Below are 25111 nucleotides of genomic sequence, written 5' to 3'. Positions count from 1 at the left end.
GCTGCATTCCCCAAAGGCCTGACATTTCTGTAGCAGAGATCAGGATTCTTCCCTGCTTTCTTCCCAAAATAGCAGAAGCAAGGCAAAAATGTGGAAATGCTGGCGAGCGCAGGTGTCAGTGAGGAGCCTGCAGTAAAGTAACAGGGCTGGCCAGCCAACGTGCCCCTGGCAGGCACAGCTATGGGTGGGAACAGCTTCCTCAGACCTACCAGCTTTGACACACTCAGTATGAAATCCATTCCCTTGAAGCCTGTCTCTTGTTCATCTCCCCGCCGTACCGACCCTGGCACTCCTATGGCCTCGTTCCGTGGCTCATCAATCACCCAGCCTACAGTCAGAAGCAGCAGTCTGACCAGAAGGTCAGACAGATCTATGCATGTAGCACATAGGGTAGGAAATTTAGAAAGGATCCACACTGACAGCAGAAAATACACATCCTCCTAGATGCTCCCCCTCAGGGGAATCCCATTCCTTGTGTCTCCAGCAAGGCCCTTCCCTTGGAGTAGGAAGGGCAGCGCAGAGGATGGTCACCGTTTCTATGCAAGGTTGTGAAATAAAACCACAGCGTCCTGTGCAGTGCTAATGTGGTTCTTTGTGCACTTCCCAGGCTACTGAGAGTATTAAAATGCTGGTCACACTCTGCCAATCCGACAACGAAGAGATCAGAAAAGTGGCATCCGAAACCCTGCTCTCCCTTGGTGAGTTACCTGGTTTAGAGCATTTTAGTATTTTATTTTCTTCTTTAACAGAGCAGCATGTTAAGACACCTGAGTTATACAAACATGTGACCCTAAACTGACACGAAATTTTAACTAGAAACTCGAACAAGTAAGAAAATATATATTCTTAAAAATCTTTCCATTTGAAGATCATGAAAATGAGCCAAAAAGAGAGAAATCTAATTGTATGAGTCTGGAGGGGGAAGTAGAAAAGGAAAAATAGCAAAGAAGAAGTTGACAAACAGAAATAACTTGTAATGAATTTGAGAACCAAGCAGCCTTGATGAGGCAGGGCTGGCACACTGCCTGTTGTATCTCATCTATCATCCTCTTGAGGGTCCCCTCCTATCACCCCTGTAATCCCGTAAGTCACACTTAAGTGCCATTAGCACTGCCAAGTGTTCATTTAACCTAAATTATCTTTATATGCTTATTTGGATAAACGCTAGCCTGCAAGTCCTCCTTTGCAGAGTACCTCAGGGCACCTTGCATTGACCCTCATTTGTCCTCGAGACGACAGATACCCTGTTCACTAACCTGTAATCTAGCTGCATAGCACCATGTGACTGCAAGTCCAGCTGCACAGTTTCAGGGCACCAGTGCTTCAGTAGCACAGAAAAATTTTGTTTTTCTGGCCTTTAGACTAAGCATGAATTTTTACTCCATGGGTGTGTGTCAATCTGTGACTTTAGTTACGCAAACTCGTCAAGCATGCTTTCATTCACCAGTTGGGCAGGAATTCACTCTGCTGCTGGATGTGCTATCACTCAGCTTATAAAACAACTGGCCCAGGGACACTTTTGAAAACTGTGGGAGATTGTACTACCATTCTTCTAGATGACACACAGAGACCATTTTGGTTCCTAACGGCCAATTCAACACACTAAGCTCAATGCCGTCTTCAGGGGCATACAGATGACAGTGTACCTAAGACAAAATGGTTTAAAACACAAATAGTTAAATTTAGCAAATATACTGCTTCCTCTTTTCCAGAGATATATAAGCAAAGATGTAGGCAGACTCACTTTAAAATGCCAGGATGCGAGATGTGGGTAAACTTCATATTGTCCAAAGTAGCAGTGGATAAATGTCATCTGCCTCAAGTATATCACAGCTGCAGCTCAGACCTGGGCAAGCCCCATACGTCACTTAGTAAGACAAGTGTACAGATACTGCCATCTAATCATACAAGCTGTGTCTGCTTCTCTCTTGCTCTAGATAAAACCAGCAAATTACACGAGAAAATTTAAAAAAAATAAGAATTTGAACATTCAAAGCATGCTTAAATTTTACAAGTGATTTCTGAAGTTGCCTTCAACAAGATGAATTTTAAGAAGGGGAAGAACTTACTGGCAGATCAGTACTTTCTAACAGCAGAGAATCCAGTAGTTTAAATGTTGTAAGGCAATGATAAAACATGGTATCATGCTTTAACATTTTGCATTCAGGTGAAGATGGGAGGCTGGCATATGAACAGCTGGACAAATTTCCCCGGGAGTTTGCTAAAGTTGGAAGCCGCCGTGGAACTGAAACTGCCACAGCTTTTTAGGTGGAAAAAAAACTGCCTACATTTAACAGGCACTAAGGTAGGATGGAGCTGCACTTCACTGTGGAGAGCAGAAGAAAGACTTTGAAGAATTCTATGAGAATGTCCCAAAATGTAGCAATTTACAGACTTCTTAAAGAAAAGCAAAATCTAAAATCCAGCTTAAGGGTTCCTATTGGCTCCTCTTTGCAGCTCATGATGGAACAGTTGGATGCTAAGGAGCAAAACTTTCCTGATTCATAACAAATAACATAATTGCAGTTATTCAGCCTCAACAAACTTCTGCGAGTTTTTAGGATTTGGCATCTTCATATATTTTACTATTACATTTACTTCCTTGATGTTGTCATGAAAGCTTGAGACACGTGATATATCTAACAAGGACAAGTAGGAGGTCACCTGAACAGGACTGCAAAGAAGCTTTTGCTAAGCATCTGCTGCTATGCCATGACCCCAGCAACAGTCCAACAGCAGGGAACACCACTCAGCTTTCTCAGCTTTGTCTAAGTAATGAAATATAGAGCAAGTTTCTTCAAGTTTTGCCTCCAGAAACAGCATGATGTAAACCCTAGGAGGTGTCACTTTGGTGACTCATACTAAATGCCTCCACTGGTCTTTTATTTCCTTTCTCTTGCCCTCCAGCAATGAGCCATCATTAATTTAGAGATTTGTGAGTGGGATCAAACAATCACATAGGTTTCTGAAAACTAAATGAAAAGGTAAAGTGCATTTATTTACTCCCAGAAGTGAATACAACTAATTGCATGAGCCCCCCAAGCCATGTGGTCCTATATGTTGTAGGCAGGATTGAATTTCATAGACTAATTAGTGGATCATAGCTTCTATAGATGTTTTCAATATAAAGAACTAAAACTAAAGTGGACCTCAGAGGCAGTAATAAACAGAGGGTGAAGTGAATGCATTGCCCGCCCCCCCCCCCCAGCTCACTGCAGGGATGAAAGACAGCCAGTGCTTCAAACTGTTGATTATGAGCCTTAAGTTAACAGTGGAGGTGAATAGTTTAACAGAAGAGTGTTCCTGTACTGTGTTCATTATGCATGAAATGCTATTTAGATGTCAACTCAAGTACCCAAATTTGCATAGACTACATAGAAAAGATTGCAAACAATTCACATCAAAAGGAAGCCTTGTGCGCCAAACACACTGGCAGGCAGGGAACGTTGTTTTGGTTTTTTTTTTTTTACTGTGAATGTTACAACAATGTACATATCTGTATATTTATAAATATATATATTCTTCCTTTAATTAAAGTACATTTTGTACAGTTCAAAATGCTTACTTGTTTACTAAGGGATATAGACACTTTTTGCAGAAGGTGAAACCACATTATGTTTTTTATACCACACCTATCCCATCAGCTGAACTCTTCCACGGTGTCCCTTTTGTACTGACTTCTGCTTTTTTTTGCTTTTAGTTTTGTGGCATTTGTACTCACCATATTTCCTATCACATTTAAGTTATAATAAAGATTATTTTTTAATTACCAAGCACATCAGTCCATATGTATAGTCACTTTTTACCAGCAGCCTCTCTACTGTGAGGCTCATACAATCTTCACATGCAATCAGCTCCCAGTATCATAGGTGGCTCTTACAGCCACTACTTGCAGCTGGATTTCGGGCAAACTGTAACAGTTGTTTAAACATATTAAGGAGAAAAGCTTGTAGGGAATATTTGCCTTTTCAAGCCTGGTCACCTGGACAAGACTATAGGACAATCTCAAACAGTTTAGCTAAATTATATGAAATCATCTGCTAGATTTCTTACAGCATAGAAATAATTTGTGTTTCATACCAGATCAACTTTGTGAAGATCTAGAAGAACATTACTTTAATATCTTCCAAAAACATCTAAATTAGAGCAAGTGAACAATACATGTAGCAAGGACTGCTGCCTGAAGGCAGACAGAAACCTGCCACTTCTTGTGCAGGGGGAGAAATTGTGCAATACTAGTTTGTGTTTCAAAAGGCACAACTTATGCATTTTCATCTTTCTGCTGGCTAAGGGTGGGGTGGTGGTGGTAGTAAGCAGCAAAACATTCTAGCAACCTAAACACACAAACCACAAAAGTACAAAAAGTAGAGAAAGGATGAAACTATAGTGAAAACAACTGTTCTTCGTTGTACATCTGTGAGGTGAACCAAAGCACATTTTAAAAAAAGCCAGCTTTAAACTACAATGCTGCTTTGGAAGCAAGGGGAGGACTGTGCTCTGTGTTCCTTCAATGCATGTGTGCAGGCACTTGCTTCCATCCCAGAGCATCAGCAAGAGGCTTATTTTTGAAGAGAGAATATTCTTGTATTCCCACATCTGTCAGTATGTATTGCAGGTAGAACCTATCTGTCGAAAGCTCGCTTATAATTTGCGTATCACAGCACTGAACATGATTTTGTTAAAGCAAAAGCTATGTCGTCATTGGGTTGTAGGTGCTACATTCTCAACTGTCACTTAGGAACAAGTGAGATGAGTTTACTTTCAGGCAAGCACTAGTACCCTACATTTCTAGCCACTCCTAGTTTAAGTTCAGAGCAAACCAGCTTTGTGCATCATTCAAGAAATTTGTCAAAAAAGGCTCCACAAGAAGTAGCAGAATATATGCTGAAGAGGCTCTGGGACTGCTACCAAACATTCACTGATTACTTCTTCCCTTCTATGAACACAGACTCTTCCCAAACAGAACACACTCCTCTCACAAACACTCAGGCTCATGGGGCAGACCTGGGGAACACAGAACTGCCTATCAAGCACAGCAAAGGGGCTGCTCACATATACAGGTGCCATGCCAAGCAGAGCTTATACCTACTTTCATCTCATTGTAGTTTAAATCTACCCTTTGAGAAGTCTATTAATCTAAAGCTGATCTGTTACACCATTATAACCATTAGAAACCATGTATACAGCTCATACAAACCAGAAAGAAGCAAATCCGGCTCTCAGTAAAGTCAGTGAGGAAATTCACAGGAATTTTAGTGGGAATGGTTAGACCAAATTTGGTTCCTGTTGTGGTATCTGAGACAGACAAGCTGGAACCTGGGATATAGATGTATAAAGGCTAAATTTCACTTTGAGCATTAAAACTGGTTTAGACAACTAAATAAAACAAAGAATCAAATTCTAACATGATTCATGACAATATATTAAAAAATCACTTTAAGAAAAAAACAAACAAAATTCCATAACTTTATGCCCTCAGGGCAACAAACCCTTGAAAAAGTTACAAACCTTAAAGCTTCCAAAACCAGAAGGCAAATAAAAAGGAACAAACCATGTATTTGTCTCATAACTTACATGTTTTTATTTGCTTTCCTACCACATTAATGCAAGAGCTCTGCTTTGTGGAATAGGAAAAACCAGATGCATAGAAGTGAATGTAACAGGATGGACACTTACCAACTAGCAAAGAAACCAGCAGGCAGTTATTACAAACTTTCCATACAGCTGTAGCAGGTTGACTCAAACCAATTTAAATGTCTGGGTCACCCCAGAAAAGCATATTAGGAAAAAGTTCTTGTACCAAAATAACTCAGAAGTACAGACTGAAAGATGGGGACCTCACCAGGAAAAGCATGCTGGGGAAAGGGGTTTGCCTGCTGGTTTTGTTGGTGGCTTTTACCTCATGCTTTTCATGAGCTATAGTGGTTTTCGCTAACCTCACCATTGCTGTTATTGTCTCCCTGCATTCTGCCTCATTGATGGAAACCCATAGCACCTCTATACTACTCTAGCTACAGTAGCAGCTTAAGTTAGGCTGCCCAGAGTGTCACGCTATCGTTAAGATTCCTCCTGTACCCAGCACACCTTCAGAAAAGGTATATACTGTAGCTTTACCCTATACTGCAGTCTGTTATATACAGATAATTCCTGACTAAGCATTCAAAATTAAGAGTCAAGATATACAGTCTGGCAGTCATACTAAGTACAAACCCCTGCTTTGCTGATTTGCAATGGAATTATCCTGATTAAAGGATGCACAGCACCTGCCTTCAAACAGCTGCCGTGCCCCCAACGCTGTGACAGAGGTATCCTTACACCCAAGGGTCTGACCTTGAACACTGCCGATCACATTTCATTACAGGCAGTTGTTGGCAGATCAACAAAGCAGCAGCAAATTAAAGTTTCTCAGAACACCATTATCATTTGCTGAACTACTCTGTTATTACAGGAATAGAAACAGAAATGAACTATACACAATGAACATTTTCTGAAGAAAACAATGATAATGCAATTCAGTCTCAAAAACAACAGCACAGGAAACACATGGCCTTGGCAGATTTGCAAACTTCCTGCTCAAAATCTCAAATCCAGTTCTGAAAAGAAAATAACCTCAGATAGCCCTTAAGGAAAAAAGTAAATGATCATGCATCACACTTCCTTGCAAGAATCCATGACCAACTTCATTACTTATGCACAGGCTGCAACACATGACAACACTGTAGGTCCCCCATGTAAGCAACACTATGCCAAACACCAAGCCAGTTTCATCGCCCAGCCAAGTAGTTATTATGGCCTAATTCACTTCACACATTGTCTTAAATACAATAGGTGTTTACACTAAATTGCTATTTTTATTAAACAGATTAAAAGTTCTTCCTCCCACAAACCATACACACACCCCAGTTTGCTTGCCTCTGCTCATCCCTGCACAGCTGCTCCTCCTTGAAACATCTGACACCTGCAAATGGCCTGTCTCTCCACACCTCAGTCTTACATGTCTGTAAAATGTGTCCTCTCAGGACAATTATGGGAGAAGTGCTATGACACAGCAGATGCATCCCACTTCTGAGAAGCCTTTGGATACTTCAGTGAAAGATGACACTGTGGCCATAGCCTCTGCAACAAAAGGGAGTCAGCATGCTGGTCAACTTGGTACACAAAAGCATTTATGACTTCTTGGAAAGAATCATATTCTGCAGTTAGGTTCCAGAACTGATAATTTTATTCTGCTAGACAGAACGCTTTCTGTAATTTAGCTGGATATGAAATTCCTTTGTCTTTAGCTATGTTGAATTTCAGCTGTTATATAGCTGTGTTTCAGTGGTAAATGAGTTTCCTCTTATTAAACAAAATTAAAAGGTCAGATGGTTGTAAAAGAACTAATTACACAAATGTGTACAATTTCTACACATTTGACAGGCCTTTCACACATGCATACAAAGTTTCTAGACTTACTATGTAACATAGTTCTAGTACATGCACATTTTTAAAAGAACTCAGGAATTTCCAGGACAGTAACTGAAACTTGAACTCTTTAGAAGATTTTTAAATAATTAATGCCACATCATAAAAATTCTGACACTTTCATGCATTAATATTTCTAAGAAGGTGTAGGGAGATTGTTTGATCAAGGACCAATACATATGTGATGGAGATACAGGTATAAAACCCACAACGTGCACTGCCACAATTCAACTCTCACTTCTGGTCTTCTCCTGCAGTATGTTTTTTCAAGCATTTATATAATGAACTATTCTCTCTGCTAATGAACTAAGAAATAAAACCATAGTAGCCTTGGTTTGAACAGTTCAGTAGCATGTATACATGCACCCAAGTGGCATATGCCTTGATAAAAAGTTGTTCTGTTACAATATACCCAATCTGCCTCCATGAAGGAACTTACATGATTTATTCTGTATACATACACAGGATCCAGCTACTCAAGGAAGCATCTTGTCTTTATTTAAATAAAAATCAAGAAAAAGCACAAGATTTAAATCTTATAAGCATTCTTTACCATCTTGGTGAGATTAAGGAAAAGCCAGATGCAAGTAATGCATAAAAATTCAGGATTTGTTACTTCCTGGCAGTTTTATTCTAACTGCAGCACCTGTATTACAGCAGTTCAGAGCAGGAGGCAAAACCATGGAGAAGTTGCACTTGCTGCCCCAGTTGGATCAGCCTACCTGGCCACCTAATTATGCAGCAGCTTTCTTCCCTTCTACAGCCTCTACAAATGCAAAATATTCCTTATGTTTAGAAAAAAGCCACTTCTGAAAAATTACTTAACTATGAGTAACTACGATGTCTTCTATCTCAGATTCTAAGCAATTTTCTTATCATAGTTCTCCGATAGTAGTAAATAAACAAAATTTAATTTTTTATAACAGTCTTGATGCAGTGCACTTTTAAGTCACTTGACAGTATTATCTATTTCTTCTGAACAGAAAGCCAAGGTTACTCTACAAAGCAGTTACCCAGTTTATTTTTTAACATATCAACATTAAAGGACACACCTTTGTCACTAGTTCTGCACTGTGATGGAAAGAATTGAATCTAGACACCCTCTAGAGCACAAACTGGAAGCTATAATCCTTGTTTACAAAGCCCCCAGGAAAGCATAATGCTTCACCTGTGCTTCCCAAATTCAAGGTGAAATAACAAGACAGAAGGAGTATTACCTCCTGCAATGGTTCTAAGTTTCCCCAAGTACCAACAACTGAAACCAGTTGTGAAACATCTATTAACTTACTCAGACCCACAGGAAGAGAGTTAAGATATGGAAGGAATCTTAAAGGTGCCAAATCAATAGCTCCACAGATATGTTCATGTATACCCTGAAATGCCTGTTTTGGCAAGGCCCAATAGATCCATAGACCAAAACCCCTCTCAGTATCTGCCTCCTGAAAGCCACTCAACTTCAAGCTCTTCACAAGCTATTGCAACAGCCAGCCACCATCTTTTAAAGCCTATCCTTGGAAGGCCTTGTTACTTGCAGAACAATTGCAAAGTTCACTCAGGACTGGAAATCCTGTATTCGACTTGCTTTCCCCTTCTACCTCAGTGCCTTTAACTGCAAGCACTCCTCCTGCCCTGCCCCCTATGTCAGAACAGGTGCTCAAAGTTTTAAAGAATGCTTTTTATCCCTGTAAACCCTTCAGAACATTACTACCTTGCTAAAAAGGTGCCTCATTTCTTGGTATACCAGTGCAGTACTTTGAAAACTTAGAGTTTCCTTTCTGAATAGCTCCGAAGTAGGTGTAGGCTGCTGTTATTTGGAGCAAGAACACCCCACCTTTTCTTTATAAGCCAATAAATGTATTTCTAAAAGATACTGTCTAACACTTTCTACTTCAGCTCTCATCTGTACATCTTGAAAATGCTCCCTTTAAAAGACAGAGGCAATTAAACAAGCCTAAAAAGCATAGATCTAACTAAACTTTGACAAGATCTTGACTAATTACCCTTTCTTGATTTTCTGAAGCCTCACCAAGAGCACACAAGCTTTATTTTGCTTTCCCTATCCACTAAAACCACACTGTTCAAAAATTCTGCAAATTTAAGGAGTTAAATCTGCCCAGGTACTCCCTAAAAACACTGAAAGCTTCTATCTACAGTAGCCAAAATTTTCTTAAATCTAAAACTAGCCATTCCCCACACCATTATGAGGCAGTTTTGGTATGGCAAAGATTTATTTATCAATTTTCATGTATCATATCAGACCAACTGATAAGATATTTACACAACTGTTTGAAATACACAGTATTTGCATTTATACAAGCAACTAAATGCAGCCTGTAGTAAGTTTTCTACACAGTATCCAGATACTCCCACTGCTACGTAACTCCAGTTAAAAACCAACACCTGTAATGCAATGCTTCCACAAGTTTCTATGCCTGAGAAGTTTCAGTATATCCTTTCAAAAGGAAGCCTGCAATTAAAAACCACATAATCCTATTTGTCATTCCAGCTGCAAATTATTTCCTTCCTTTAAAGCAAGAACTGACATACTCCCCCTTAAGCCACCTGATACTTGTGATGGCCCTTCTTCAGAGTTGCTCTCTGCATCAAGTTCACAGTTAAGCTCTTCATTTTCTTTTTTGGACTCCTCTATAGCCAGACTCTGCATCATCTCAAAATTGTCAGGTGCTTGCCCAGTTAGCCTCTAGAATGAAACAGGAGACAGTGAACTTTAAGACTTTTTCTACTTAACCAGTGAAATAAGACAGTGCATACTGAATTAAGAAAACTATATAAACAGTTGCCAAATGAAGATAATGAAAACATTCCTCAAAAAATCTTAAGACAAGTTCAACTGAAATTGCTATCTCTAACTCACAGAGCACATCTGCTTTGTTGACTGTTAAGTCTTCCTTGGGTCCTTCAGTAGGACATGTTTTGTCTTAGGCAACCTAAAATATGGGAAACCACTTCCCAAGTTAAATATTACTATAATACTATATAGGTTTAATTTTATAAAGATTACTATACAACAATTAAGTTCATTATTTTTAATCAGAGATAGTGAAGCTACATTAGATCTAGATGAACAAGATGCAGCACCATTTTCTAACACTTGATAAAAGTTCCTCACCTAACCTGATCTGAGGAAGAAAAGCCGGACTGTCAGAGGCTGCTTTTGAGGCTTCTGGTTGTTTGACGTATCACTTAAGGCTCATTAAAAGCCTCAGAAGTGAGCAGCTTACATAAGTGAACTTAACGAGGAACTGTGGAAAAGTTTCCAACTACACTAGTTCTCTAAGTTCTTAAAGACATTTAATTTCTGCCTGTGGCTTTATGACTCAAAAGCAGCACTCCCTGAATACCAAAATGTTTCAAGTGTGGCAAATTAGTGGAGTCTTTCCAGATTGATCTAAATAATTGCACTAACTGAAAATTAACTCCAAGTTGCTTGCAGTAATCTTCCATTTTGTTTCCACTTCCCCAGACTAGTCAGGGAATCAAAGTATTTGCCAGATACACAGTTCCATATCCCAGTTCAGAGCTCAATCCCTACAAAACCAACTTATAGTTTTAGTATCAAGGTTCTACAACTATGTATTTATTACAGCTTCAGAGGCTGTTACAATCTACTCCTGGTGGAGAAGTCATGGAATCAGTGGCAGAACTACCTGCCCCCAAGGAATTCTAAGAGGAAGCTGTTTCGAAATTTACAAGTTTATGAACCCTACAGACCATGTATTACCCATTTTTGGGTCACAAAATTGGCAGTTCCTCAGTGAAACCCTGACTTTAAAGAGCACAGGTGCCTCCCCCCTCCCTTTCACTGCTCCACTTTGAGGACCTAAACTTGAAACAGGGACATAAAGGACACAAACACTTCATTTAGCCAGCAGCCTCACACAGACTATTAGGCATGTGAATTTAAGTCATCTCAGGAAAGTGAAAATGAACCCTTCCTTCCCTTGTCACCATTCCTATCATGCAAAGCCTATTAAGACAATAGGTTCAAACTCCTCTTCAGGAAACATTGCTCTTAGTACCTTTTCATTACTCCTGTGGGCTCCAAGGTAGGAAAAACTCATCCCCTAGAAGGGGCTTTATGCCTCTAAATTAGGGTAATTCCACAGGAAACAGGTAAAGATAGTAATTTTAAAATGAAGAGTTGTACATACACAAAACAGAATTCATTAAATAAATTTTTGCTGATTTCTCCCTTTTTCCAACATTAGCTCAAAATTCCTTTAAGTACCTCAATCATGTTGGTCATGTAATGCACATGTTCAGCAAGGGACATTAACTCCTCGTTTTCTTCTTTCAGGCGAGCAATTTCACCATCTTTCTGTTCGATTTCTTTGTGCAGCTAAGTTCAAATGACAAAATGTTAAAACAGGAAGACAATAGCCAGTGATAAAGAAATTATCTTTCACTAGCTACCTTTTCATTTTCTTGAAGCACTTCATACAGAGCCTTCCTCCTTTCTTCAGCCACTTCTTTCCAATACTGAGATGAAGGACTTCCTGAAGTATGAAGCTACAGTAAGTCTGTGCCAAGACTGAATTCTTGAGATCACCTTAAGCTATCTAACTTGTATAGAAGTGTTCTGTGAACTGTGAGAAACACTCTCCATATAGTTTTCCCAGGAATCAGTTATAAATTTACAGCTAGAGACATAAGCTTACAGAAAACAGTGATCCTACACTGTATTAATGGCTATACAGGCAGTCTTCAAGAAGCTGTTCAAGCATTGGCAGCCAAGCCAAAGTAAGAAGACTTTAACACTGTTACACACAATGGTCCTCAGCTACTGGTTACCATGAACTCATTCTCATATGCTACAGAGAATTACGTATCATTAATGCCCGCTAGCCACTAAAAAAAAAAGAAAGCCCTTACCTAACTGACAAAACCATGTTTCAAGTTATATTCCAATGGGAGCATAGCATTTTAAGTGCAAGAAAATATTTCAGAAATCGCCACATACCTTTTATCATGAGATCTACAGCTTGAATGTCATTATTCATATTCTCATTGTCTTGCTCTTTGTCCACAGACACCTCAGCTTTACAAGCCTTTGAGGTAAACTTGTTATTCCAGAGTTTCCTTTTGACTGAAGATTTCTTCTGCATAAAACACAGGCAGGTTTAACTTCAGAGCAACATTTCAGCTTTTTTAAAAATACAAACTTGTAAATGTGCCCACTCATGACTGCAAGTCAGTCATTACGAGCCCCACTTTCTTCACCTTAGAGTTCCAATTTAGACATCATCTTTGATACCCACAGGTTTAACAAAAAAAATTTAACATTTCCTGAAGTACTCTGAAATTGCTATTTTTTAATATTACTAAAAAAGTAAGCTTGTATCATGCTAATAAGCAGCTTGCATGTTTTTTCAAGTATATTAGTTTTCAGTTAAAAGCTCAAAAGCATTTTGCTATGAGTAGAAATAACTACACAGCTATAGGTTATCTTTGAACTCATACCTCATTACATCTGCCCACCAGGCAACCTGTTGCTGAAGGCTGAATCATTTTAAGAGTCCGTCTCGGGGCAGCACTGCATGCTGTGTCTGTGAGGTACTTCTAGAAAGACAAATATGGCTTCACACAGTTGCTAGTCTACATAAACCGAATCTTAGGAATTAGTTACATTTCCATTAAGGTAACCCATGGTTCACCCTTCCAAGGGAAAAAGATGGTACTTTAGCCTATGTTAAGGTTTATGTAAAGTGCATCTAGTTACTTGTAGCAAAGACTGATCTTAATCACATTAAGCTATGCTCAGTCCCCACCTCTCAGGAAACCCTTACCTTTCAAATAGGAATTTGAACAGGTCTTATAGCAGAAATATTCTGACCAGACTTCAAGACCATTTACAGTGCTGTGACACATGAACTTCAGCCGAAGTTCTCAAAGTTGTATTTGACAACTTCAATTAGACATTGAGGGACAAGAGACAAGTGACTGCAATTGCAAGTTTATGTGGTGAAGTCACACACATCACTTCAAGCAGTACCTGAAGTTTTTGCTACCTGTGAACACACCCTCAACTGGTGTTCACTGAACTAATGTATTGCTTTGATTATCCATTAAAGTGGGTCTAAAGCTTCCTTGCATCGATGCAGACAGGCTATTGTTTTGTATGAACAGTATGTTTATCACCTTTCCTGTCATGCATAAATACCCATTTCCTGCATTAAAGTGTTCTGATTGGGTTGGTTAAGCTGCCACCATGGGACAGCAAACAATGGCAGACAACCAAGCAAGAATAGCCAGAATACAATGCCATACCAGCGTGAGAAAGTTACTGATTCACACTGTACTTCACATGACAATTCACCTTTCCCACGGTAGTTTCTGCCACCAATTATACTACTGTTGAACTACAAGACAAACACTAAATGCTGTGGGAACAAGAATCACACCGTGTGTCAGACACTGCTTGCTGCTATTGGAAGTCAAAGTTAAGTATACTCTGCCAAGAAATTATTGACCAATACCCAAGTTAACCCCTTAGAAGGGCAGAAATACACACTAAGGAACTTATACCCTAGAGTCACTATAAGACAAGATTACTACGTATACCAGTCAGACATCAATTGGCAGTTTTCATTAATATCAGAAATTTTCATTACAATCACTCTATCCATCATGACAAAGGACTACTAACCTCTTATTTTGTATGGTATTTGTACAACTCACATTACAGTCTATGTTAAAAAGTTCAACAGAAGTGTCTTGTAGTAAGACTGGAATAGGTTATAAGCTTTAGTAACTTATCAGTCACCTCTTAAGAGCCTAAATCCTTTCAGCATTTCCACCAATTCTAAGGCAATTATAGCTCATAAGGGTGACTTCAGAAAAAGAACAGCCTGCACAAACACTTCGGTTAAAACATGCTCAAGTCAAAACAGACTTAACCAAGGTAGGTAGCCAGCACCTAAAAAAATACCACATGGGAGAGACAGCAAGCTCAGTGTCAAAGTAAAAAGGACTTGCTGAGCAGCAAGAAAAAACCAAAAGTAGACATAAGCACATATGGCCAAGCAGGACAGTGCTCCAAGCCATATTGCCTGCCAAGAGGTTACTCAAGCCAGGAGGACAGAACCCTGGTAGAAGCACACTGCAACAGATCCCTTTGCATTCCCTCAGTGGATATAAAACAGACAGATGGAACGTTTCCCAGAGAACTGAGTGCAAGCCTCTGAATAAAGCAATCGCAGCATTTCAGATATTCTTCGTAAATTTCATCTTCTATTTTTTATCCCTTATCTGCTCCCATATTCCAGCTTCAAGACTTTAAAACCTATACCTGCAAAGATCCTGATGATTTTGCTGCATTCATTTTCTGTGTCATTTTGAAATTCATAGGATCACTAAAAAAAAAGCAAAATATTAGTAACACCCGCCCGCAACTAAAGCTCAGGGACACTAGTTACAAAATGATACAATTTCAGTTTAACCATTTCTCTGACAGCATTAAGACCCCTGCCACGAATCGCGTGGTCGTTAGGCTCCCCCGGCGCCCCTCACGCCCCCCCCCCCCCCGACACGAGCTGCGAGCGCGCTGGGCACGCGAAGCCCTGAGGGGGACACCTCGTGCCGCCACACCAGCCCACCGCAGACGCCACCACGGACCACAGCCCCCTTAAGCCCTTCCACGGGAACGGTGTCACACACTCTCTCAAGATGGCGGGGGGAGGGGAAGGGGACGGCGCCCTCCCGCTCCCGCCAGCCGTGCCCGAAACGTCCCTCCCCGCTCGCCGGCGCGGCCAATGGGGAAGAGAGGCGGGAGCCCGCCAAGACCCGAAAGCGGCCATGACAACCTGCGGTCTCCCGTGCGCCCAACCGAGAGGGAACCCGAGGCCCAGCCGTCCGCCTCCCCCAACTGCCTGCCTGCCCGCCCGCCCGCGCCCAGCTGCCGTGCCCGGCCCCGCTCACCGCCAGCCGCTGCCGCGCAGCCCCGCCAGCACCCGCACACACAACCAGCGACCCGAACCCGCACCCGCCCGGCGTGCGCCTATAAGGAGCGCGGGGGGGGCGGGCGGGGTCACCGTCACGTGATCCGCCGGCCACTTTCCGAGCCAATCACAGGCCTTGTTCGCCCATGCCGCCGGCGGAGCCACGCCCCGCGGGCCGGTGGCGGGAGGCTGGGGGCCTGAGGGGGCCGAGGCCGGCGGGCGGTTCCGTGGAGCCGGTGTCTCCGGAGGTGGGGCGGGAGAGCTGTGCGTCGTGAGGCAAAGGTCGAGTACAGCACTGGGTTATGAGGCACCTCAGCTATGAACTGCACGTCCTGGCCCTTCCAGGGCCTCGGGGAGGGGGGGGCACAGGCCTGTCTGGTGCCACCTGCCCCTAGGCTGGAGTCATCTGAACTGAAGCTGTAGGAAATGAAACACACAAGCCTTGCCTGGTGCTCACCTGGCTGTTACATGCCTGCTTAGGTCTACTGGTTCCATACTCAAAACCTTCCAGTGCATTGAAACTGGATACTAAGTCTCTCCAACTGCTTCCTCACTGCTTTCTCACTTCTGTTATTTGTTGTATTTTATAAAGACATTGTACCAAGCCAAATTTAATCACATAGCAACTTTTACCATTATCACTCCTATCTAAATACAGTACAGGCTGCAAAACCAAGGAAGAAAATTAACATGGTTAAGCCACAACAACTGATAAACAACAATTTTACATACGACATAGACTACAGCTCTGCATTGATTATGCATAAGGTATGCTGTTAACTTTGTTAGAGGCCACTTTACAAATATGTTCTCACAAATATTTGCACATTCATTTATGCTAATAGTGTTTTCTGCTGACTTGTGAGTGAATGTAGTTAAGGACATATTCCTTGCAATCCAGGTCTCATAGCTAGCTTAGAGCAGCTATCAACGTTTTTTCCAGGCGATATGATGGAGGTATTAGACATTAGGATAATTACAGAGACAAATGTTTATTTAACATGCCATTCTGTGAGTCTCCTGTTTGGAAATAAACCGTATGGCAATTACAAGAATGCCTTAAGGGGAATGTCATGGTCCAATGAAAGAAAGGCAGAACATAAAAAATGATGAATTGGGAAATCTTTAAACAAGGATAAGGAAATAATGCTGATCTCTCTTGCATAAACTTGTTCGGCCTCCCATTGATCCATTTAAACTCATTGTCCACAATATCCTTTGGCAAGTACTTCTAGAGCTCAAATATCCATTGTCTGAAGGACTCCCTCCTTTATTTTTTCATTTGAACCCAATTCCTATAACTTCGTTTGATGTCCCTAGTCCTTGTACTGAAAGAGACAACAAAAAATTGGTCCTCATCTAGGCCACTGTTAAACAGATTCCCCTCCAGTTTTCTCTCCCAGGTTTACTTAGCCATCCCTTACATGAAAGCTGTTCCGTATTTCTGTTCTTTTGTGATCTGGGTGCTGTTTGATTTGGCTTTTTAATGACTGCTGAACATCAGGCAGACATTCTTGGGGAAATACCTGCCATAATACTAAGAATTTATTCTTGAATAATGGTCATTTCAAAGTCTTTCACTTGATATGTGAAATTAAGGGGGTTTTTTTCCTATGTATGACCTTTTATGTTTACCTACATTGAATTTCATTGACTGCTGTATTTGCCAGTTACTGAATTCCATAATGCCCTTCTGCAGTTTGTCAGTCACCTCTATTCCTATTCACTTAATAGTAATTTAGTGTCATCAGCAAGCTGTTACCTCAGTAAGCTTTGTCTTCTATCAAGAAAATGAAAATAACATGCAGAAATGTTATCCAAATTACTGTTGTTCTGGTACAGTACTAAAAAAAAAAAGTCCATGCTCTTAATTTAATTTAATTCTTGTTGAACCTAGCAGAAAAATTGAAATTTCCATATTCCATAATACCAGCAGATATGCTAAACTCCAGTCAAATATACACATAAATCTTAGCAGCATTGAATCTTCTTTCAGAAAGATCTGGATACAGGTAATGTGCACATAAACACAGTATCAGAGTATTCCTATTTTTATATTTTATGTATTGCTGTATAGCAATATAAATATGCAACATCAAATACATTATACAAAATACTTAAATTATATGCATGCATATATTTATATACATAAAATGCAATGTGTGTATTTTATGACTGTGATGCAATTTTTGTAACGCTAATGTTTTCAAATGAAATTTTGTCAAAGATTACCTTTTCAAAATTCACTTTTAGTTCATAAAAATTTTTAGTTCATTTACAGTTCAGAAGTGGAATAACTGTTTTTCAAAATGTTGGTAATTGGAGGGGGGGCAAGGTAATGGGATACGGTTCTGTCACAGTTCAGTTTGTTTTGCCTTTCAATTTGTTCCTTGCTGGAGGCAGTGATCTGGAGGTTTATTACAAAGCTGCCACTCCTTCAGTTTAGCCAGCTGAAGAACACGTCCTATTATGAACCACCATGTCTCAGAGTTTTCCTTCAGTTCGGTTTCTTCAGTTTGAAAGGCTTGTAAAGAATCCCTTCACCATGTCAGAATGAGTACTTGGAGCTTATTATTAGAAGCTTATTCATAGTTTTAACTGTGGGAAACCAGTGTAATTATATAAAAATCTCACCAAAATGTTTCAGGTTACTTTATTGTAATAATTCCTATTTGTAAGTGTAAAAATACAAAATACTGTAATAACTGTAATACTATAATAAAAAACTTTTGTGGACAAAGGTTAAATTTAAATAGGGGTTATGGCATTTTTACATGCAAAAATCTGTCAAGCCAATGCTAGCAGAACATGGATTTCTTCAGATTGACTGCAATATAATGCATTTCAGCTTGTTTGTTTCATAAAAAATAGAACTCTCTGTCATGAATACTTATGACTATTTGTACTTCAAGTAAGCCTAAGCAAACATGCCAAGGTTTCCCATAAAGCTCAGCCAATTTGTTAGATTATTCATGTCAGTAGAGAATGTGTACTTTTTACAGCTTTTATACTCCATCGCTATTGATAAATGTTATCAGTTTTTATAGCAAATAACAACTGAAAAAAAGCTTTTTGGAGGACTTCACATGCCTGGGAACATGGGAATAGGTGGGAACGCACCACCCGGCCTCCAATAACTCTGGAGTCCAGACTTCTTTAGACGCCTGTGTGTGGAAACTTCCTAAGCATTACACAGAGAGCACTTGGACTTGGCTATCTGAATCAAGTACAGGCAAAACAGTATTTCTATTTGACAGTCGCATTGTGCTTTTTGTCAAGGCCTGTGCTGTAATCCACAGATAATTACCTAGCTCTGGGGTGCTTAAGAGTCTTTATTTCTACCTGCCACATTAAGTGCAGGTAAATTACATTGTAATTTTGTATTTTGTAAATTAAATTACACATATATCATGAACTCCTTCCTATTTATTAGTATTTAATGTAAGCACCTGCTTTAACTGTTTTAGATGCAGACAACTACTGTGAAGAGGGTCAAGGGAGTCAGTGCGGTGTTGTGCCTCTGAAGCACGTGAATGACTTGCCTCAGCCCTGCTCTGGGTGCAAGACCTGCAAAAGGGCCCAGGGAAGGAAGCCCCGAGGCTGGGTTTGGGACCTCTGAATCAAGAAACAGGAGTTGTGGCTCCCAGGGTCCCTTGCTGCTGTTCTTTTGGCCCCTCTGTCCAATGAAAATTCCATTTACGTAAGGGATAAAACGGCTCCCCGCATCCGCCGGGTGGCACTAGGTGGCAGCGCGGCATCACGTTGCCTAACGCTTTCCCTCCCGCAGCCTCTTGTTTCTGGGGCGTTAACGTCGAATAGAAGGGTGTTCCGTGTGTTACCGACAATAAGTTCATGATTTGTCTTCTCTTCCCTAGGCTAATCAGCACGGAAAGCTGCATGCTAATGAAGCTCTGTCCAAAGAATGGATTTTAAACACAGCACAGTCCAGGTATAATGGATTTTTCCATTTTTTCATTTTTCAATGATGGCTGCTATTAATTAAATCTCTCCAGAGAGTCTGCAATTTTCATACATTAAATAGAAGATTGTCCTGTGAACAGTGATCCTTAGTGCTTCAGTGGTGAAAGGTTGAAAGAAAAATCTACATCTCGCCTTCTGAATTTCCTCTAGTTAAGTACTGTTACTGTGTGAGTCACTATGACATCCTTTAAAACACTGTTAAGTCCTAACCTGCTCAGCTATGGATTTACCTTGGAAAAAAATCCACAATATTTATATAGTGCTTTAGATTTAAAAATAAAACATTCTCTATAAAGGCTAGGAATTATTAATCTAAAGCCACTTGCAATTCTGTTGACTACAAGTATTTAGAATATTATTTACAGAGTGAACAAATAAAAAAAAAACTTGTTTCCGATTTTACTCTTACTCTTGCAGGCACCTGCTGAGCAAACACAAAACCTACACTGGAACATGACTATCTTTGGTTTTGATAGATCAAACCAGTCTAATAAAGACAAATGCATTTGCACATCACTGAGAACACAAAAATGACACAGTACAGTGACAAAGAGTCAATAGTCTTTCAGATGTCAAAACACTTTGTCCAGTGGAATCTGAATGGCATATTTACATGAAAAGTGCAGGCAGGGATTGGTTTTAATGCATTTCAGACATTTCCAAAATAAATGCAAAGTTTTAGAGACAGGGTGTGCATTTGTTATACAAAACAAATGGCTAAGCTGTTAAATAACTACCAATACTCAAAGAGGCAATTAATTGGGTGTCAGTGCTTGGGGAAGCTATCATCACAGCAAAGGCATTGAGAAACTTTTGACATAATAACTGCACACACTCAATGTGGGACACAAGAGCTGCTGGTGCCGATTACAGAAGTTACCACGAGTCAGCAGGGAGTAGCAGGGTTTGACTTTGGCAACATGCTTATCTCATAAAACACATGTGACAGGTGCAGTCTAACACTCAAGTCAACTGAATGATACCCGAGGTGGGTGCCTCACAGCCTGGTGATGCTTCATTAAAGCCAGGTACATCTGTATGGAAGCTCCAGCCCCATGACGAACCACCGGGCTCCACTGGCCTTCCAAAACTGGCAATCCTTGCTAAGGGCCAATCGGCACACAGCAATTGATTTAGTTCCACCTCATCATGAGTAGAAATCTGGCATTAAGAATCCTCTGTTTTGAAGATAAGAACTACAACTACCAGATGGGTCAATGGGTCTGGACCTCTCTCCTCCCCAAGCCTCTTTGGTAAGACTCGTATCTCCAAATATGTCGGATGTTACCTGGGAAAGTATTGCTAGCAAAAGTGCTGAAGTCTTAACTTGAGCTCAATTTTTGCAGCAAGTGCATTTATCAACAGCAATTCCGAATTTGTTATATCTGCTGCTTTAATAAAACATCTATTTTTTCAACTTTGTGAAACTGTTGCAATGAAAGACCTTGAGAGGGTTCTGACAGGCAAATGTTGACTGACTGATAAGTGGCTGTACATACAGTCTTTTAAGACATAAACCATTCACCAAGTCTGAGACTAGGATTGGATGTAACTGCACCTAGACTCCTGAGAAGTTTAGATAGCAAGGGGGTCCCTTCTTAACCTCGTGACTCAAGGGGAGGGCTTTCCCCCCCTTGGCTACCCATCAGACTCATACACATAAAGCAACAGCAGAAAATGAGACTGCACATAATCAAGTGTATTTAAGTGTGGATAGATAGATAGATAGATAGATAGATAGATAGATAGATAGATAGATAGATAGATAGATAGATATACACACAGAGGTATAATTGTTAAGGCAGAACAAACCCAGCAAGATAGTAGGTATGGTTCATCCAAAGGTTAGGATCAATACCTTATGTGCTCAAGAATGCAAAGCCCATTTTATGACCACAGCCATATGACTAGAAGGCAGGACATAGGGAAGTGATGAATGAAGCTTAATATTGTAGCAATAACTGTGCAGTGGATATATCCACACCATAAAACATTCCTTACATCATCCACAGCATGATGTAAGGAATGTTTTATGCATTAAACACTGCCATTTCTCAACACAAAAGCATTCCTGTTATGTCTTAGAAATGAATGTTTTCTCTAAAGGCAGAAAAGAATAAATCACAGTATATTCTGAAGTATATGAAAGAGTTCAATTGCCACCTAATTTGTTGTGTTTGAATTTAGAAAGAATACTAATTTATTTTTGTCTGATGCATAAACATTTGGCACTAAATTAATCATAGTTCTGGTTTTGAAGGAAGTAGCTTCAGGGGTGATACTACTTCTAACATACACAGCCAGTACAGAATGCATGGAAAGTATAAACAGATAACAGTATCCACCTCATCTCTTCCTAACTATGTCTATAACATATATATCAATTTGCTACAATCTGTTAAAAATTGATTATTAACTAGAAATTATTAAGCCTTAAGTAACTAATTTTTAAGCTGGCAATTAGGAACAGAGGCTTTAGAGCACAATCTTGCCCACGTGCTTATGAGTAAACATTTAATTCTGAAAACAGACTTTAGACTCTGAAATCACATAAATTTTGGGGAAAAAAAACCCCAACAAGGTGTTTCTATAAAGTTATCAATCATTTTTAGTTTACAGAAAAAAGCACAACTTATTATGCAACCAAAATGTGAAAAAAACCTACAGAACTTAATTTCACTGAAAACAGCAAGGAAACAATAAAATGGTGAATAGAAAATACAAGTTTTTCAGAGTAGAAATGGAAAAAATGTACAAGCAACCAGACATTCCAAACTTGCAGTGCTTCTCAAAACTACAATTACTCAAAACTTTCTCTCCCAAGGAATACATTTTTGTGACAAGGTCTTTCCTACCTTCACACAGAGTATTGCCCATGCTGCCTGATTCTGTATTTCTCTGGGATGACAGCTGAACAGTGTCACCCCCACCCCACTGCAGAAACCGAAGTCCCTAGGGATATGCATGCATTTGATTTCCTCAAAAACTACAGGACTGCAGCTACGTGGTAATGTACAAAGCCCTCCTCACTTCGGGAGAGACTAAAGGACACCAGCTTCTTTGTGCTATGTTAAACGAGCAGAAGCTGATCCGTTCTACTGACTTTTGCTCAGCCTAGATTTAACATGCACAAGAAACAGTATTGCTGTGCTAATGGGACTGAAGCCTAAAAAAAGAACTGTTGCCTCTTTTGCATATACTGCCACAACGTACTTGCTGGGTTTGTTTTCTATACCATGCACATTTCTCTTGTCTTAATGATAAAGCTTATATATTGTTTTAAACCAGATTTGAAGAGAGGCAGTTTGTCACTAGAGCAAGTGTTAAAATTGCAAAACACGCACTAACTCTCAGGCACAGAAGCCTCTCTTATAAATGGTACAACATTGCATAACCAATAAGAAGCATAACAATAATATAAGTTGTCTGGTCAACAGAATTATGGATAAATGACATACAAATATTTATTTTGCTAAGTCTTAACTCTCCCTTCATGCAGTAATAAGTGTTGCTTAATATATATTCTAAGATGCAGATATTTTTCAACTATATGAGCTTCATCATTGTGCATGATGGAGGAAAAGAAGCACAATTGCATAAAAGTAGGACAAGATTCAGCTATTACTCATGGCTTTAACAGTGCAGATATTTCTGAACATACATGTATTATAAACATATTTTGGTCGATTGATGTACTCATTTGGGTAAATGTTGTCAGGATATCTTTGCTAGCCAAGGAATGAAAAGAAAAAAATCTTTGTTGAGTTTGATAAGGGAGGTAGTTGCCTATATAAGGAGGAGCAGCAATCCATACACAGGAATCTGGAGTGATTTCAGTTCCCCACCTCCCTTCTGAAATGTTGTGAAAGGTTCTGAGAAGTTTGCTGCTTCCGAGTTTGCAAGACAGCTGATGACTGCTTAACATGTTACATTCTGTACTCGATCTCCCATTTCTTCTAAGTATAGATTTTTTTCCCCTGTAAGTATATCTATTCCTCTCCTCATAGCTCTGCTAGAAAATCCTCCAGAAGAAAAAACTGTGTGCTAGAACTACATTTCACAAAATTTTGGGGATGCATTCCTCAGCCTGGGGCTAGGCAGCTGCCCGACACCTTGTGACAAAGTGCAGTAGCTCTGGCTGCATCCCTGCACTTGAGAGGGCAGCTGGAGTTACTGGGCTGGAAGAAAACTCCTTCCTTTCTCCTCCACGGCCAGGCAAGGCGCCAGCTCCCTCAGAGGGCCTTCTGTGCTGAGGCAATGCCCGCATCAAGCAGTGCTGCTGTACCAAGGGCCTTCTTTGCATCGGCTGTGCCAGCACAAAGAGGTCACAGGCCAAGTGTGAGTCACAGCTTAAAATAGCAGCAGACACAAGACAGAATTTCAGCCTGCAGCACAAAATGCCGTACAGGGCAGCACAGCAAACAAAAATGCTTTGACTGAAAAAGTGGGTATCTAAACACAGCTCTTGTTAAGGCCAGACATATTATAGCTAACAAAATGTTGGCATTTTGAAGTAATTGCAGCCGTGCAGAGCTAATGCAATATTACTATTTAGATGCCTTGCTTTTTACCTCCAAATAATGGGTTGTTTTTAATAGGCGTGGCCATTGGGAGTGAACAGCAGTCTCTAAATGGGTAAAAATTATCTGTTTCTGCTCTGTTCCTGTTCAAACAACCGAGGGGCGTTCTGGGTAGTGCCTGTGACAGAGAAGGCAAGAGGGAGTGTTTGCATCGGGGAGCCTGACTAGCACCAGGTGAAGGCAGTGAGGCCTAAGGGCTGTGACACAGCAGCTGCCTGCAAGACAGGCAGGAGGAAGGTCGACAAGGTGTCCAAGGAAAAGTGTGTAAAGGAAAGGTGTGCTAAAGGAAAGTAACTAGTATGAAGGTCAGGAGAGAACAAGGGAAACCAGCAGAGGCAAGTAAGAGCAGAGAGCAGGGGAAAAAAAGACTGAAATCTACTGGAGTGTAGTGGGAGAGTGCCATTGCCATGCTGCAGGGGCTTTGAAACACAATCAAATGGGATAGATGGTGCCCGTGCTTGTCTTCTGCTTGTAATCTTTGTAATAACCTCGCTGTTCTGGTGAGTCACAGGCACCAGCTTCCAGAGGGAAGGTGTGAGAGATGCCTTCACCCACCTGGGAGGCCTGTGTCACACTGCAGGGCAAACCAGCGGGTCACCATCCCCTTGGCCCTGGTGCAGCACAGCACCAACCTGCGCTGCCTAGTGCTTTGGAAGCACCTCCTTCCAGCCTGGGCAGTTTTGGATGGCAGGCTTTCCCTGTGTCCTGGTTTCAGCTGGACAGAGTTAATTTTCTTCTTAGTAGCTGGTGCAGTGCAGTGTTTTGGATTTGATGTGAGAACAATGTTGATAGCACACGGATGGTTTTAGTGGTCGCTAAGTAATGCTTATACCAAGTCCAGGACTTTTAAGTTCCTCAGGCGCGGCGGGGGGGGCACAAGAAGCTGGGAGGGGACACAGCCACAACAGGTAACCCAAAGGGATATTCCATACCATGGGGCGTCATGCTGAGCATATACGCTGGGGGGAATTTGCCGGGGGTGCCGATTGCTGCTCCCTGCTCGGGGGCTGGCTGGGCACGGGGCATCTGGCACCAAGTGATTCGTGCATCACTTGGGGTTTTTTGTTTTCCGTTTGAGTTTTTACTCTTCTCTCTCGCTCCCTTTCATTACAATTGTTACTATATTTT

At 40.7% G+C, this 25111-nt stretch overlaps 2 protein-coding genes and 1 long non-coding RNA gene across 13 annotated transcripts in view; 2 read left to right on the top strand and 1 right to left on the bottom strand.

Moving 5' to 3' along the window:
- Nucleotides 1-8259, top strand: part of RIPOR2 (RHO family interacting cell polarization regulator 2) — a 74690-nt gene extending 66431 nt beyond the window's left edge. For all 5 annotated transcript variants that reach the window (XM_037382352.1, XM_037382347.1, XM_037382348.1 and 2 more), the window contains 2 exons: nt 608-698; nt 2168-8259. In XM_037382352.1, the coding sequence (XP_037238249.1) occupies nt 608-698; nt 2168-2268 (192 nt within the window). In that variant the 3' untranslated portion in view covers nt 2269-8259. The remainder of the gene's footprint in view (nt 1-607; nt 699-2167) is intronic.
- A 1414-nt stretch (nt 8260-9673) lies between these two features.
- On the bottom strand, nt 9674-15502 carry GMNN (geminin DNA replication inhibitor). Of its 7 annotated transcripts, none has more exons than XM_037382358.1 (7): nt 15403-15502; nt 14774-14837; nt 12946-13044; nt 12446-12584; nt 11899-11981; nt 11714-11824; nt 9674-10165 (listed from the first exon to the last, which is right to left on the bottom strand). In XM_037382358.1, exons 2-7 carry the CDS (start codon nt 14828-14830, stop codon nt 9962-9964), a joined length of 693 nt encoding a protein of 230 aa, XP_037238255.1. In that variant the 5' UTR covers nt 14831-14837; nt 15403-15502; the 3' UTR covers nt 9674-9961. The 7 variants fall into 7 exon arrangements, with proteins under 7 accessions (XP_037238255.1, XP_037238257.1, XP_037238256.1 ...); XM_037382360.1 differs by having other exon boundaries at nt 12946-13041; XM_037382359.1 differs by having other exon boundaries at nt 15410-15487.
- A 122-nt stretch (nt 15503-15624) lies between these two features.
- On the top strand, nt 15625-23346 carry LOC119144945. Its single transcript, XR_005103256.1, has 3 exons — nt 15625-15704; nt 19298-19371; nt 22269-23346. It is a non-coding gene; the product is annotated as an uncharacterized LOC119144945 (long non-coding RNA).
- The last annotated feature ends 1765 nt before the right edge of the window (nt 23347-25111 follow it).

Source organism: Falco rusticolus, chromosome 3 (assembly GCF_015220075.1).
Source record: "Falco rusticolus isolate bFalRus1 chromosome 3, bFalRus1.pri, whole genome shotgun sequence".
NCBI lineage: Eukaryota > Metazoa > Chordata > Aves > Falconiformes > Falconidae > Falco > Falco rusticolus.
Note: the sequence above shows the minus strand (reverse complement) of the source record. Positions and strands in the feature narration are given on the sequence as shown.

Bases quoted from the DNA above. Each gene is read 5' to 3' on its own strand.
- GMNN (XM_037382358.1), bottom strand. From the start codon at position 14,830: ATGAATTTCAAAATGACACAGAAAATGAATGCAGCAAAATCATCAGGA. The intron at 12,585-12,945 runs GTATGAGTTCAA...TGTTTTATGCAG, and splicing joins TGGTGGGCAGATGTAATGAG to AAGAAATCTTCAGTCAAAAG. The intron at 11,825-11,898 runs GTAGCTAGTGAA...ATTTGAACTTAG, and splicing joins TGCTTCAAGAAAATGAAAAG to CTGCACAAAGAAATCGAACA.